Raw genomic sequence first — 16,263 nt, 5'->3', positions numbered from 1 at the left:
CGCGCTCAGCTTCCCTCTGACTCCCACACTGCACTCAGCTTCCCTCTGACTCCCACACCGCTCACCTCCTCACGCTCAGCTTCCCTCTGACTCCCACACCGCACTCAGCTTCCCTCTGACTCCCACACTGCTCACCTCCTCACGCTCAGCTTCCCTCTGACTCCCACACCGCTCACCTCCTCCTCACGCTCAGCTTCCCTCTGACTCCCACACCGCACTCAGCTTCCCTCTGACTCCCACACCGCACTCAGCTTCCCTCTGACTCCCACACCGCTCACCTCCTCACGCTCAGCTTCCCTCTGACTCCCACACCGCGCTCAGCTTCCCTCTGACTCCCACACCGCGCTCAGCTTCCCTCTGACTCCCACACTGCACTCAGCTTCCCTCTGACTCCCACACCGCACTCAGCTTCCCTCTGACTCCCACACCGCTCACCTCCTCACGCTCAGCTTCCCTCTGACTCCCACACCGCACTCAGCTTCCCTCTGACTCCCACACTGCACTCAGCTTCCCTCTGACTCCCACACCGCTCACCTCCTCCTCATGCTCAGCTTCCCTCTGACTCCCACACTGCACTCAGCTTCCCTCTGACTCCCACACCGCGCTCAGCTTCCCTCTGACTCCCACACCGCTCACCTCCTCCTCATGCTCAGCTTCCCTCTGACTCCCACACTGCACTCAGCTTCCCTCTGACTCCCACACCGCTCACCTCCTCCTCACGCTCAGCTTCCCTCTGACTCCCACACCGCTCACCTCCTCCTCATGCTCAGCTTCCCTCTGACTCCCACACCGCGCTCAGCTTCCCTCTGACTCCCACACCGCTCACCTCCTCACGCTCAGCTTCCCTCTGACTCCCACACCGCTCACCTCCTCATGCTCAGCTTCCCTCTGACTCCCACACCGCGCTCAGCTTCCCTCTGACTCCCACACCGCGCTCAGCTTCCCTCTGACTCCCACACTGCACTCAGCTTCCCTCTGACTCCCACACCGCTCACCTCCTCCTCATGCTCAGCTTCCCTCTGACTCCCACACCGCGCTCAGCTTCCCTCTGACTCCCACACCGCTCACCTCCTCACGCTCAGCTTCCCTCTGACTCCCACACCGCTCACCTCCTCATGCTCAGCTTCCCTCTGACTCCCACACCGCGCTCAGCTTCCCTCTGACTCCCACACCGCGCTCAGCTTCCCTCTGACTCCCACACTGCACTCAGCTTCCCTCTGACTCCCACACCGCTCACCTCCTCACGCTCAGCTTCCGTCTGACTCCCACACCGCGCTCAGCTTCCCTCCGACTCCCACACCGCTCACCTCCTCACGCTCAGCTTCCGTCTGACTCCCACACCGCACTCAGCTTCCGTCTGACTCCCACACCGCACTCAGCTTCCCTCTGACTCCCACACCGCTCACCTCCTCACGCTCAGCTTCCCTCTGACTCCCACACCGCGCTCAGCTTCCCTCTGACTCCCACACCGCTCACCTCCTCACGCTCAGCTTCCCTCTGACTCCCACACCGCTCACCTCCTCACGCTCAGCTTCCCTCTGACTCCCACACCGCACTCAGCTTCCCTCTGACTCCCACACCGCTCACCTCCTCCTCATACTCAGCTTCCCTCCGACTCCCACACCGCACTCAGCTTCCCTCTGACTCCCACACCGCTCACCTCCTCACGCTCAGCTTCCGTCTGACTCCCACACCGCTCACCTCCTCCTCATACTCAGCTTCCCTCCGACTCCCACACCGCTCGCCTCCTCCTCACGCTCAGCTTGTACACGCACACGCAATAGATGTCCTCAGTCAGTCTGTCAAATTTATTTGATGCATATTTACAAGGAATATATTATGACCAAAAATAAACTACTGCTCAGTTTTATTTAAGTAGATCAGTGAAGACAGGTTTGGGAATTGTTTGAAAGAATGAACTGAAGATCTGTGTGTGTCTGTGTGTGTGTGTGTGTGTGTGTAGCCATCACAAAGCGAGCCTCCTTCTGCAGAGGAAAGAATAGTGTTTGGGGGGCTGGCCACACACCTGAATTTGAGCACTCTGCTGCCTCCATGTTCTGTTCTGTTCGGTCACGGTGTGTTCAGCACCGACGGCCCCTCTGGGCTTCACATGGGAAAAACACGATGGTGCGCCTGGCCTTCAGCTCGCGGGGGCTCCTCTACGGACGCGTTCAGCGCTCTGCCACCTTTGCTGAAATGACTGGAGTGTGCTCCCAGAGAGAACGGCGTTAATGACAGAGGGCTTCAGAAGAATACGTGGCTCAGAGGGTGTCTGTGACGTGAATGTTAATCTGGAATGACATTCTGCTGTGCACTTTGCTGGCTCCTCTACAGGAGCGTTTCACAATCCCGAATTCACAGAGACAAAACCCCCGTTAGTGCAGTCTGACAGGATCGCGAGGGGCTGCTGAGTTTTTGGTATCTGACCAAGGCTGGTTAGAAGTGTTTAGAATGCGGTTTTTCCTGAAGTGTCCGAGGCACATCTGGTGATGTTGCAATGCTCTTAGGTTGGGAAGTGCTCTCATGCCAAAACAAGCCCGGTTTGTGCTTTCCCTGAATAGGGCTGCCACCTGCTGGCTGAGAAATGTAAGTGTTAGCAGACTCATGTGGGGGGTGAACGGTGATGCTACCTGTTCTGCATTCATTTATTTAGAGGGCATGTACTTCCTGGTTTTAACCAATAAAATCCAAATTAATCAGTTGTAGGTTTTACTCCCCTGATGAGCAGTATAAAAGCCCACCACTCCATCTTGACCCAGCTCTAACAGGGTTAAGCTCTGGGCTGGCCAATGGCAATGGGGCAGTCCTGTGGGAGTTCAGCTGTAGCTGCTACCACAACAGAGCTTTAACTGTGTATGAATACACAGGGTCTGTGTGAGTATCTCTGTGCACAGGGTCTGTGTGAGTGTCTCTGTGCACAGGGTGTGTGTGAGTATCTCTGTGCGCAAGGTGTGTCGGTGAATTATGGCTGCACATGAAAGCTGCCGTTGTGTGTGGAAATTGATTTGTAGCAGTTGATCATGTGCTGCATAACCTGGTTATTATAGACATTATTTTAGCAAAACTTGCTAAATCATGCAAATTGTTAATATTTATATGACTCTTTCCCAAACTCTTCTGCTCAGGCATCATTCTCAGTTTACTTATCTAGCTAACTTTGGCACAGTCATGCAAGGTTCATGAACTGTCATGCATTTTAATGTCTTCACACCAGAAGTGCTCACAGTGGAATTGCTGTACATTCCTTTTAAGTGATAATATCCAAAAGCAGTCATCATTCGTGAGCAGTGATTAATATGCCAAAAATCCTGAACAATAAAAATCCCGTTCACCTGTAATTATTAACACTCACAATACCAGCTGGCTCCTATTTATACGGTGCTTTTTCCAGAGCAGTTGAGTTCCTCTGGCGTCCTGCCCTGACGCGTGTCCGACTCACTGCTGCCCCCCGCAGGTCGGTGTACGATGGCCAGGAGCACGGCCTGTTCATGGAGAAGCTGGAGGGGCGGATCCGCAACCACGACCGTGAGATCGAGAAGATGTGCAACCACCACTTCCAGGGCTTCGTGGACTCCATCACCGAGCTGCTGAAAGTGCGCGGGGAGGCGCAGAAGCTGAAGGTACCTGTGAGGGAGAGGGAGGGGGCGGCAGTGCAGCACAGCATGTAAGGAGCCGGGCTCTTAATCAAAGGGTTGCTGGTTCTATTCCCCGCAGGGGCACTGCTGCTGTACCCTTGGTTAACATACTTAACCCAGCAGTGTAGCATAGTGGTTAAGGCGCAGGACTTGTAACCGAAAGGTTGCTGGTTCATTCCCCGCTGGGACACTGCTGCTGTACCCTTGGGCAAGGTACTTAACCCACAATTGCCTCAGTAAATATCCAGCTGTATAAATGGATAACATTGTAAAGAACTGTAACCTATGTAAGTCGCTTTGGATAAAAGCGTCTAAATGAATAAATGTAAATGTTAACCCAGAATTGCCCCAGTAAATACCCAGCTGTATAAATGGATAATATGCAAAAACTGTAATCTGTGTAAGTTGTTCTGGATAAGAGTGTCTGCTAAATGACTGTAATGCAATGTAATGAAGGGGGAAACGGTCTGCTTGTGCTGTGAATAGATCTGCCTTCAGGTGAACAGGAACTGATTGGTGTATAAGTAAAGGTGAAGCGCAATGACTGAAGGATTGGCAGGTGGAGTAAAAAGAGGAGGACTGTGAGGGTTGTAGAGGGGGGAGGCTGAGGGAGCTTATTTGGGTAATGACTCATTGCTGACATTGTCTTATTTGTGTTAACTCCAAATAGGTTGCAGTGAACAAACCCCAGCACCATTAGTGCGACTGTCATAGTCATGCAGGCTGGTGTAGTTTGATAGGCTGCTCTCTGTTGTACTCTGCTTCTCATTGGCTGTTTGCCTCTGCTCCCAGAGCCAGGTGACGGAGACCAACCGCAGGCTCCAGAATGACGGGAAGGAGGTATGACATCACAGATAAGGGCGTTCTTTCCTTCTCCGATACGGTGGCTGTTTACCAGGATGCTGAAACGCTAGATATATCACCCTGTAGCCCTCAGTTTTGTGACCTTGAAAAAGAGATCTGTGTTTTGTCATCCAGTAGCAGCCTATTTTAAGACCTGTCTGCAGTCATTAACGCGACAGTTTTTTTTCTTTTTCTTTTTGCATAGTGGAATGACTTTGCATCCTGTGGTCTGTGGGGAATGTAATGTGAGCTTTTTTTAAACCTCCCAGCTGCTGAATACCATGGAGGAGCTGAAACAGTGCCGTCTGCAGCAGAGAAACATCGCCACATCCATAGACAAACTGACCCACTGCCTGCCGGGTACTGCCACAAAGTGATCCCCTGCCTGCCTTAGTGTCCTAACCTGCTCAAACTGGTCTGCTCTCTGCCGGATAATGCGCCTGCATCTTACTGTCAGCAAACCTGCACCCCACATCTTCCCACAGGATGTTCCCCTTTCAGATAGATGCTGCTGAAAGGGGAAAATCCTCCGTGCATATATCCCCCAGACCGATCCGCCGGGCACATTCTGACTGTTCTCACTGCGCAGAGCTGGTTCTGTAGGCCAGCCCCATCCCCTGCCACCATCTACCAACCTGCCATGTCCTCCTGGCTGCCAAATACTGTTCTGCTTTCTTTATCAGATTTGGTGGTGATTTCAACATGCTTTTAACAAAAGAACCTGAACTGCTTTATATTTGCTTTCGATACGTGTTTTCATCAGCTGCTGCTGTCCTTTACTGCATGGAGTATGAGTAATACTCATTATTGGGGAAGAAGCTGCCGGAAGAGGTGCCAGATGCTCACCAGCACACGTGCACTTACACTGCTGTGTGTTGGATTCTGCACCACAGAAGGCCCTCGTGTTTCCGACAGGATGTGCCAGGTTTAAGCGCCCGCTCTAAAAATACGGCACTGCCTCGTGACGCTGTCTCGTGTTTTCTCTTCCAGTCCTCGAGATGTACAGCAAGCTACAGGAGCAGATGAGGTCCAAAAGGTACGGCACCCGTGTTACTCTGCTGCACAGCTTCAGTGGCGGGAAATGGACTCGCTGGCTGACGTGACTGGTGCTGGGTCTCGGGAGTGTTTTTAAGGAGATGGGTGGGAGGTAGTGCCTTTACGCCACCATGTATACCATGCATCAGATTTGCAGGGCAGATGTGTGCTATGCTATTGGCCGGTGTCTGCTGGCCTCTGCTCATTAGCACTGAGGAGAGAAATGCAGCAATAAGGTTCTTATGCCTGAGAGAATACCTGCTGGGTCCCTTATGTTTGCCTGCGCATGTGATGACCACTAGGTGGCGGTAGAGGCTTGTGTAAAAATGTGTTCATCGAAGTGATTCAGGATGAGTTCCCTGCTCAGGGGAACAACAGCAGAGAGAGGGGTCGCGTGACGTTTGGGTTAGGAACCCGTTTCCCCCCACCCATCTGCATGGGGGAGGTGCAGCAGAGGCAACATGCTGAAAGGCCCTGCACCTGCGACTGGAGCGAGAGAGGAGTGCGTGTTTACGGGGGCCGACCCCGTACCCCTGCCGGTTGCCTGACTGGGTCTTAGAAATCCACCCGGAGCGCAGAGCCTCTGTCCAGCATCCATCAGGCGACCCCGCATTTCCTCAGGGCCTGTCAGCTTGATACAGTACAAGCCACAAGGTCCAGAAGCTGAAATTTTTTCAGACGTCTCAGCTGCTCTGGAAAAAATTACATTGCTGTTTTCTGTCACTTTAAGAATACACACGTGTAATTCCCTGGTGTTTCTGTGAGAGCAAGGCAGAGTGTCAGTGCCAAAACATTTCTTGTGTCCTATTTTGTGGAGTATGTAGATGACAGAATTCCTCTGTAATTTCAGTAATGACTGTAACTCGGTAACAGGAGCATGCAGCTCACCGCGCTGTAATGGTCACTCTGCTACAGCTGTAGCACGTGCCGTCTAACCCCACGAGAAACGCGGGCACTCCCTACCTCTGCCCCCACCCTGCCCCACGTGCTGCTCCCCCTGTCCTGCAGAGGGCGTTGTTCTGCCTGGTGTTCAGGGCTGGAGAGTTAGTCCTCTCCCTCTCCCTCTCCCTCTCTCCCTCCCTCTCTCCCTCCCTCTCTCTCTCTCTCTCTCTCTCTCTCTCTCTCTCTCCCTCTCCCTCTCCCTCTCTCCCTCTCCCTCTCTCTCTCTCTCTCTCCCTCTCTCTCTCTCTCTCTCTCTCTCTCTCTCTCTCTCTCTCTCTCTCTCTCTCTCTCTCTCTCTCTCTCTCTCTCTCTCTCTCTCTCGCTCGACGCCTGTCCCCAGCGTGACCTGAAGATGTGCAATTTCGCGGCCCGTAAATTTCCAGGAGTTTATTTCAGATTTATCTCCTGCCGCTGGCGTGCGCTTTGGCCGTCAGGGCTGACGGAGCGAGGGGTCGGCCAGAAGCGAGGCTTCACAGGGTGGGGGGGGGGGACGGGCCCACGGCACAGTGTGTGGGCGTGTGCGGGAGTTCAGCCCGAGGCCCTCCTGCTCACAGTCCAGCAGAGGGAGCTCCTCTTTTCCTATTGGTCGAGCTCCGCTTTCCCCCCTTGATTGACACAGTGTGCTCCGCCCCCTTTCCTTACCTACCTGCTGGGTTAGGAGACGGCGTGAACAGCGTGACCTGTTGGCTGCTTTATGGCTCTCCCAACACTGGAAAATAAGTCTTTGCATTTCCAGAGCGTCTGTGTTTCCTCTGGAGTGGTTTCCCGCCTGAATTAACGGCACGCACGCTGGAGGCTGATAGCTGCAGAGCTCGGTAACGGCGTTTCGGGCCTCGCTCTGCTCTGCGTCCCGTCTGTAATCCGCACGCTTTGATTGATGGGTTAGGTGGCGGGCAGCTGCGGGAGGCAGGACGTGAATGGCGACCTCTTGACCTGTGTCTGCGGACTGACCTGACTCTGTCTGCAAAGGGCTGCAGTGTGTTTGCACCGCTGTGTCTCGACCGTATGAGGGTTACACTCTGAAATCAGCAGGTTAATCTGATGAGTTTTTTTGAACGTAGTGTTTTAAGGTTTCTCGGAAGGAAATGTTCCGCTTTTTTTACGCCAGTGGGTTCGCGTTCGGCAGTGTGGTAGTTCTGAAGCATGGCTTATTACCAGGGAGGTGGTGTGGCTGCCTAGCTGTGTCCTTGAGCGGTGTGCTTCACCTGAATCACTTCACTAAAGGATCCGGCAGCAGAAATGGTTCGTGTGAAACTGCAGTGTGTGTGCATGGCCCTGTGTCAGTGTCTCTGCTGGTGTTGGGAGTCTCCATGCTGAGAGTGCCTTAAGTGAGTGTGTGTGTGTGTGTGTGTGTGTGTGCGCGTGCATGTGCGTGTGCGTGTGTGTGTGAGAGAGGCAGCTGACGGGGCCCTGTGTCTGCGCAGATACTACCCCGCGCTGCGCACGCTGGAGCAGCTGGAGCACACCTGCCTGCCCCGCGCCGGCCGCTACCGCTTCTGCGCCATCATGGCCGAGAACATCCCGCAGCTGCACACTCACATCCGCGACGTCTCCCTCTCCGACCTCAAGGACTTCCTGGAGAGCATCCGCAAACACTCGGACAAGATCGGGGAGACCGCCATGAAGCAGGTACGCAGACCACACGGGGTGCGCCATGCTGATGCAGTCAGCCTGTTTGGGGAAGGGGGTTACACGGGCAGTGCCCCAACAGGGAATCAAAGTCTCAGCCTTTCGGTTACAAGCCCTGCTCCAAGATGACTCCAGCACTGTCCCCAACTGCCGACTTATTCTGTGTACATTCTTGCCTTTTCTCCCAATCTGTGAGTGTAAGTCGATGGATGCTTTCATATGATTGGATTCCCCCCCCCCCCGAGTGACAGTGTTGAGAGCCAATGAGAACGAGGGGCAGGGTGTCGGGAGCCGCCCTCCTCCCCTGGGGAGAAGCAGGAATGAGCAGAAAGGCATGTTGTTTGTTTGGTGGAATATTTGAAACGTTGCCAGGGTGTTTGTTTACTGTTTATTAGGACAAGATGTGATGTGATGTTGGGGCTGCAGTGGAAAGGGAAGTGCGGGTGAATCCTCCTGGGGCGTTGTGGGCTGCCGGGGGGGGGAGGAGCCAGCTCTGAGGGCCTGTCAGGTCTTCCCTTCAGCGACCTACCCTGGAGGAAGCGGGCTGTGTTAGAGCCCGAGTGTGGGGCTGGCAAATCGGAGACAGCCAGTGGGAGGTACAGTGTGGGAGACTGACCAATCAGAGAGACTCTGCGGCAGGGACTGAATGTGAGACTGGCCAATTGAAATAGAGATTCTGCGTTATGGCTGTGCTTGTCTGTGCTTCCTTGGCACGATGAGAGCACAGGTTGGGTCCCCTCTGTGTGCCGGCCAGGTCTGCCATAGCTTCCCAAATCACATCTCTCACCCTCTGGGCTTAGGAAACCTGCTTCGCCAGATTGTGTATACATGTGTGTGTGTATATAATGTATATAATGTGTGTGTGTGTGTGTGTGTGTGTCCACGGTCCAGAGAAACCCGATTTCCTCTCTTTACACCTCCACATCCTCAGTTCCTCTAACTGTGCATTGAATGGGTCGTTATTGCCGCCCGATGTAAAACTGTTCTCTGCAATCTGTGTTTTTCTGTCCTGCTCCTGTAGGGGGCAGCAACGCTCAGTGAATCAGAACTGTTCTCTGCTCTGTCCAACAGTGGAGGAATGTTGGCTCTGAATTTAACTGTGGTTTAAACCAATGTAACCTCTTACAGTGTCCCTTCAGCTTTTGCCTAGTGAGGTCTGTGTGTGTGTGTGTGTGTGTGTGTGTGTGTGTGTGTGTGTGTGTGTGTGTGTGTGTGTGTGTGTGTGTGTGTGAGCGCGCGCGAGACGCACATAGGTATTTACATTTACATTTACATTTATTTATTTAGCAGACGCTTTTATCCAAAGCGACTTACAAAAGTGCATACAGTAGGTACAGCGACAGTACGGGGACAGGATGTGTACAGTTCCACAATGAGACAGTTCTCAGCTGAGAGCAAGGTCTGTTTGAGGACGCAGTACTATCAGATTTTTACAATTACAGCCTAAAGGGCAACTAGTACGATATACTTTCGAACGGCAAACTTCAACAACTTCAAAACGGCACAATGAGCGTCAGGGTTAAGGCGGTAACAAGAGACAAAATTTAAAAGCACAAATTTAAAAAGCACAGCAATTTTTAAAAAGCACAGCAATTTCCAGCACTGATGGGCGGGGGGGGGGGGGGGGCAGCAATTGTGTGCTGGGTCAGTCCAGGTAGAGTCTGAAGAGGTGCGTCTTCAGGCCCCGTCTGAAGGACTGGGGTGAAGGAGCTGTCCGTAGCGATACGTATACATACGTGTGTGTGTGTGTACATTTGTGCTTGCATGCTTGTGTGCTAGCATGTGAGTGAGACATCCACACACAAGGGTGAACAGCTGTGTCATAGCTGTGTGAGTGTGTGTTGGGCTGTGTGTCAATGTGAGGCCATTTATTTGTGTCAGAGAGGTTTGTGTGTGTGAGAGTGAGAGTGAGATGTGTGTTTGTCAGAGAGGTGTGTAAGAGTGTTGGTGACAGTATTTAGGGGAGTGGGTTAGGGTGTTGAAGGCTTTCAGAGTGATGGTCTCTGCTGGGAGCCTTTGGGCTGATGGTGGAGACTGGGAGTCAGCGGTGGGTGGAGTCAGAGCTCCGCTGGTCAGTTGGATACACACTCATAGGGTTCTGAGATCAGTGTCCAGGGGCGGAGGCCCAGGCTTCAAAGCTTAGACTCATTGCCAGTTACGGTACTGGGATCAGTACGAGTCTTTAGGATGTATCTGACTATATGTCAGGTGAGGTGTTCTTCTCCGCTGCTCAACGCGTGCTGATTGGCTGATCAGTGGCCGTGTGTCATGTGACTGTCCTCGGTGAGCGATTCGCCCCGCTGTCGGCCTGCTGTGCCGGGCTCTGGGAAACAGATGTTTCTGCCGCTGTGTTTACATGTAAATATTTTCTGCTTGTGATTTTTAGGCTTAACAGTGGTTTCGCATGATATTGAATGCAGAAGGACAATCTTCCCCTCTCTCCACCCCCCCCCCCCCCATCCCTCCATCGCCCCTTTTCTTTCCCAGGGTTTGTGGGAAGTGGATGAAAAGAACGGGAAACGTTTTTAATTACGCGACCATTTGAAGCTCAGATGGAAGATGAATGGAGGAATAATTAGCTTGCTGACGTAGAGCCGTGCTGGTATCTACGGAGACTGGAGACTGGAGGCTGGAGTTGCCGTTTCTGAGCTTTCGGTGTATCAGCCTGTTTGAGTGGCGGTTACACAGAGAGGAGGACCGTAACACCGGGGGTTACACAGAGAGGAGGGCCGTAACACCGGGGGTTACACAGAGAGGAGGACCGTAACACCGGGGTCTCCTCTGCTGATCCTCTCCTCTCCACCCTGTATCAGCCTGTTTGAGTGGCGGTTACACAGAGAGGAGGACCGTAACACCGGGGGTTACACAGAGAGGAGGACCGTAACACCGGGGGTTACACAGAGAGGAGGGCCGTAACACCGGGGGTTACACAGAGAGGAGGACCGTAACACCGGGGTCTCCTCTGCTGATCCTCTCCTCTCCACCCTGTATCAGCCTGTTTGAGTGGCGGTTACACAGAGAGGAGGACTGTAACACCGGGGGTTACACAGAGAGGAGGACCGTAACACCGGGGGTTACACAGAGAGGAGGACCGTAACACCGGGGGTTACACAGAGAGGAGGACCGTAACACCGGGGTCTCCTCTGCTGATCCTCGCTCCAGCCTTTGCAGATTAATAGGAAACACGCTACACTGTCTATGATTTGGGGTGCCAGTGTAGCACAGTGGTAAGGAGCAGGGCTCATAACCGAAAGGCTGCTGATTTGATTCCCTGCTGGGACACTGCTGCTGTACCCTTGAGCAAGGTGTAATTGCCTCAGTAAATATCCAACTGTATAAATGGGTAACTTGTAAAAATTGTAACCGATCTAAGTTGCTCTGGATAAGAGCGTCTGCTAAATGCCGACTATGTAATGTAATGATCACTTATCCAGTTACTGAACAGCACATGTGCTCATAGACTCACACACAAACTCACGTACATGTATTCACACACATACAGAACAGGGGAAAGCAGTTGGAAGGTGAGCCGCTGGGGGCTGTGGCGCAGGTAATGAGTTCCCGTGCAGGTGAGGTGCTCGTCAGTCATCAGAGCTTGTGTAACAGGTGGTCATAGTTCCTCTGTGTTGGCGGGGGATTTTGTAACAGGTGAAGATGTGGATGTTGTGGGTGCAGCCGGGGTTTGATCCTTCCCTGGAACTCAGCAGGGTCCTTCCAGAGTGGAGCCAACAGCCTGAATGATTCTAAATGCACAATGAATGGGGTTGATAATCTTGGGCTGTTGATAATCTTGGGCTCTCCTGAGGTACTCCAGGGGGTCCCAGGCTGTTGTGGGCCCCACACCGCTCTGCGGACGTCAGCTCCCCCTCTCCGCACCCGTGGGGTCCCCCTCGGCGTGGCGTTCCCAGCGCCCCGTGCGTCAGCCGCGCGTCACCCGGGCGTCGGCCGTGCGTCACACCCGCGTCACCCGTGGCTCCCCCCCCGCTTCGCAGCACCTTCAAAGTTTCGGGCCACCTTTGTGCTGGGGCTCGGCCGGCCTCAGAGTGCACGCTTCCCAAGGGGCAGACAATAGCGGCACCCCCAAACCCGCCCCCCTCGCCTGAGCTCAAGAGCCCTTCGGCAGGGCGGGTGGCGAGAGGGGGGGTTGGGCGCAGGTGGCTGCGAAAGCGCCCCTCTTCCGGGCCGGGACGCACTTTTCACAGGGGCTGTGCGTCACTCCCCACTCTGCATTCCAGCTCTCCCTCTCAAGGGCCGCCCCACCCCCACCAAGCCTTCCCCCTCCCCCCCCCGACCCCACCAGGCCCCGCCTCCTCCTCCTTTCATGCAGCTCATTGCCCCTCAACACTATATCCTCAAGTGGCCTGGAGTATGGCCCTGCTGTGACCGCGGCAGGTAGAACCCACAATGCCTCTGTTCCATTCCAGCAGCCTGCAAGATGTCGCGGATGTAATGTGATGCAAGACGTAGCCAGTGGTTGGCTTTGTCCAGTGTTTTTCTTAATTGCTCTGCTTCCACACGGAGCCCCTCACCACGCCATCCCTTCTTTCCCGCTCAGTACCCACGTCCCCGTGCTGTGCCGAACATACTGCAGGTGACCCTGACAAAGTTTGTGAAAACTGACCCTAAGGCACTGACAGCACTGTATGGCGTAGGGGTAAGGAGCAGCGCTCGTAACCAGAGGTTGCCAGTTCGATTCCCAGCTGGGCCTCTGGCGCTGTACCCTTGGGCAGGGGACTTTACCCACAGTTGCCTCAGTAAATATCTAGCTGTGTAAATGGATGAAATAGTTGTAAGTTAAGTCTGGATAAGAGAGCCTGCAAAATGACTAGAATGAAATGTAATGTTGAGTGTGTCCAGTGTATTTAGTAATAATGACAATGATAATGTATTATCCCATTATAGTTTTTTAGTAGATACTCTTACCCAGTGCAACTTGTCGTTACCTTAGAACTCTTGCATGCTGTCCGTTTGTACAACTGGATATTTACTTCAGAAATTCAGAAGTACTTGGCCAAGGGTACAGTAGCCTTGTTCCTGTACCATACCGTTAATACCATTAACACGTTAGTACATACCATACTACAGTGTCCGTGGGAAGAGTTAGTGAATATGAAGCACCTTCCTGAGTTTGCATGTTAGGAGCCCTCCTGGAGAGAGGCGCTGATGTTTGGGGCTTGTGCCCGAGGCCCGGGCCTGGCTCTGGGGGTCCAGGCCTCTCCTGCTGCGCGGGCTTTGGCCGGTCAGCACTGGGCTGCCTCCTCCATTTCCCCCCATATACGAGTCTCAGCTGGGTGCCAGGGTGAGTGGGGGAAGCCATTGGTGCCACAGTACAGGAATGGGGCCTGTCTTTCCCAGTGAGGATAGCTTACTCACAAGGGAGGCCTGGTGTGGCTGTCCCGGAGAGGTGTGGGACAGGGGTGACCGATGTGGGCAGTGTTTCTCTGTGAAGGGGAGAGAAAGAGGCCTCTTTAGGAGGTGGACTGTTTCTCATTGTTTTTCAGTGTGTTTCAGAACGGTGGACTGCTGAAAGGTGACCATCAGCAGAGATGAAAGTGTTTCACTTGGTTTATTTCTTTGCCAGTGTTGTTCAGCTGAGTTGTTGTTCTCTGATGGGAAAGACTTGGTTTCTGTTTGAAAGCACACCACATGAAGCGTTTCCTCCTGCAGCCGGAGGGCTTTAGAGAAACAGAGCATCCTCTTTAATACCCATATGCCTGGTTAACTGGTGTTCCCCTTTCTTTGAGTGGTCTGGTACTGCATGCATCTCCACTGTCATCTCGGTGTGTGTTCGTGTGTGTGTTTCCTCTGCTGTGTGCGCCTGCACGCTTGTGTATGGAATGGAAAATGACAGTGTATTGTGTGTGTGTGTGTGTGTGTGTTTTAGGCACAGCTGCAGCGGAGTCTGGACAGTACCCTTCCCCACCAGCAGAGGGCAGGCAGCAGCAGGAGGGTCAGGAAGGAGGCGGGGCAGGGCACGGAGCTGGATGGGCAGGGCGGGAGTCCGCTCTCTGAACAGGATTCTGGGATACTGGATGTAGAAGATGAGGAGGAGGATGAGGTAACACTTCCTTCCCCTTTCTGAGGCCAGCAGGCTGTGGCGTTTCTGTATGCTCTCATTTTCTAAGCTGAACATGATTTCCATCCCTCTCCAGGTGTTTCCAGGTGAGCGTTTCTCATATATAGCACAGGCACACAGCCTACAGTTCAGACGCTGAGTCCCGTCTGTACGTTGGCATTGCTGTCCCGGGATGGCCTTACTCTCCGGCCATCTCCAGCGCCGACCCCACTCCCTCTGCCTGCTGGTGGAGTTCCCACCGACCACCTAAGCGGTTGTTTTCCTCGTAAACGCGTAAATATTTCTGTCTGCTGGGACGGTGACGCACTTTCCTGACGCAGTTGGCGTTATCATGTCGGGAGTCCCGCTGAAGTCGAGGCGCTCCAAATTCCCGGCCTGCCAAATGGGCCTGAACGGGCCGCCCCGCCCCTCCGATGTGCAGTGCCGTGTGTTTGGGTGCACGCGTGCCTGTCTCTCTGTCCCCCAACCCCGCCCCTGTCTGGCGTCCTCGCGCTGGCCTCTGGCCCCGGGTTGACTCCGCTGGCCGCTCCCTTGCTAATGGACGGAGTTGATTACGGCGTTTAGCGTCATTACAGCGGCCGGCCGGCGGGCCCGGTCAGCCGCGGGGTGAGGCGCGGGTGGGGTGCGTGATTCCAGCGTGTGGAGTTTGAGATGTCAACACTGTGGGACGTGAGGGACGTGTTTGGAGAGCACGAGGGTGTGATTTCGCACACAGCAGCCTTCGGTCCCCATGACAGTGAGAACCTGTCACGCCCTGAGGATGTGTGTTATTGTAACGCCACATTAGTGATCCATTGCATGTGTGTTCGTGTGCATTTCAGAAGGGCACAGCTGTAGCGTCTCTCCAAAAAACTCTGCATCTCTCTCAGGGCCTTGGGCTCAGTGCACAAGAACCCCTCACCAGAACCCCACTTTGGGCCTGGTCTCAGTGTCTCTCCCCAGAACTCCTCTTTTGACTTGGGGGTCAGCATCTCTCCCCAGACCCCCTCTTTGGGGCCTGGCTCTCAGAGTCCCTCCCTCATGGCTCTGCCCTCTCTCCGCCCTCCTGAGGGGCATCTGCAGGTCAGCGCTGTTTTGGCCTCTGCTGTCCCCGCGCCCCTCCCGCCCCCGCCCCCCCCAGGCCCGACACCTGCGTCAGTAGGCCTTCCTGTGTGAGGGCGGGGCAGGGGCCGCGTTCCTGCCAGCCCTTAATGCCTGGTCCCCTGGGCGGCCGCCACACACGCAGGGCCTGTGTGGGACCAGACATTCCCGCTGGCCCCCGGTACAGCGTGTCTCTTCCCTCCCGCTCCTTATTGTTTTATTCTGTTGCCCCCCCCACCCCAGCCCCCCCTGGTGCTTTTTCAGTTGTTCTGGTTGCACTATGGGCAGGAGATGAAAGCTGGCATTGTTTAGTTGAGTTTCTTGGGAAAAATGAGCGTTTGCTCGATGGCGGGAGCGGGGGGTGGAGGGGAGGGTTGAAGTTCAAAGAGCTCCCCCGTGTGAGAATGTGCTTGTGACATCGACATCAATAGGGCTTTCGGGGGGAAGTGGGCAAGGTCCTTGCCAGCCGCGGTGTCCCATCATGCAACAGCGTGGCGGTGTGGGTTGCGTCCTCAGCGTGCTTCCTGTCTCTGCGGTCAGGCGGTTAATGGCGAGAGCTTTCTTCATCTCTTCATTATGGCCGCTTGGGCCTTGGGCTGTGTGCTCTGCTGTATCCCATAATGCACTGCTCCACAGCTGGGGTTCCCACTCGCGCACGCTGGACCTGCCTGTCCCGTCAGTAGAGAAGCTGCTTTACCGCTCGGACACAGACGCAGGGAAGGCCCTCTGAGCTCCTCCTGGCCTCTTTCTCGCCGCGCTTTCTGCTGCCCGTACCTGTATGAGGTACAGGGCGTGTCAGAGCCAGCAGGAGTCCCCATCTGCAGCTCTTAATGTGACAGCATTTATTAAAAACATATTGCGTGCATATTACCACTCTACCGTCATTTACTGTTGGCAGAGGGGACGTGTGGTGACAGACACAGTCAAGGAAAACTCAGTAGCTTTGGCTGGGAGTCAGTATATTTCACCACTCGGCAGATTTTTTTTCCCTCCTTGTAGGTCACATGGTTTGTTTCTGATAAG

At 54.1% G+C, this 16,263-nt stretch overlaps 1 protein-coding gene across 4 annotated transcripts in view; it reads left to right on the top strand.

The window, feature by feature from the left end:
• exoc6b (exocyst complex component 6B) overlaps positions 1–16,263 on the top strand; it is a 90,053-nt gene that overhangs the window by 16,319 nt on the left and 57,471 nt on the right. For all 4 annotated transcript variants that reach the window (XM_036551205.1, XM_036551202.1, XM_036551201.1 and 1 more), the window contains exons 2-7: positions 3,455–3,620; positions 4,428–4,475; positions 4,748–4,838; positions 5,469–5,514; positions 7,880–8,084; positions 13,969–14,142. In XM_036551205.1, coding sequence (XP_036407098.1) covers positions 3,455–3,620; positions 4,428–4,475; positions 4,748–4,838; positions 5,469–5,514; positions 7,880–8,084; positions 13,969–14,142 — 730 coding nt within the window. The remainder of the gene's footprint in view (positions 1–3,454; positions 3,621–4,427; positions 4,476–4,747; positions 4,839–5,468; positions 5,515–7,879; positions 8,085–13,968; positions 14,143–16,263) is intronic.

Source organism: Megalops cyprinoides, chromosome 18, assembly GCF_013368585.1.
Source record: "Megalops cyprinoides isolate fMegCyp1 chromosome 18, fMegCyp1.pri, whole genome shotgun sequence".
Lineage (NCBI taxonomy): Eukaryota > Metazoa > Chordata > Actinopteri > Elopiformes > Megalopidae > Megalops > Megalops cyprinoides.
Note: the sequence above shows the minus strand (reverse complement) of the source record. Positions and strands in the feature narration are given on the sequence as shown.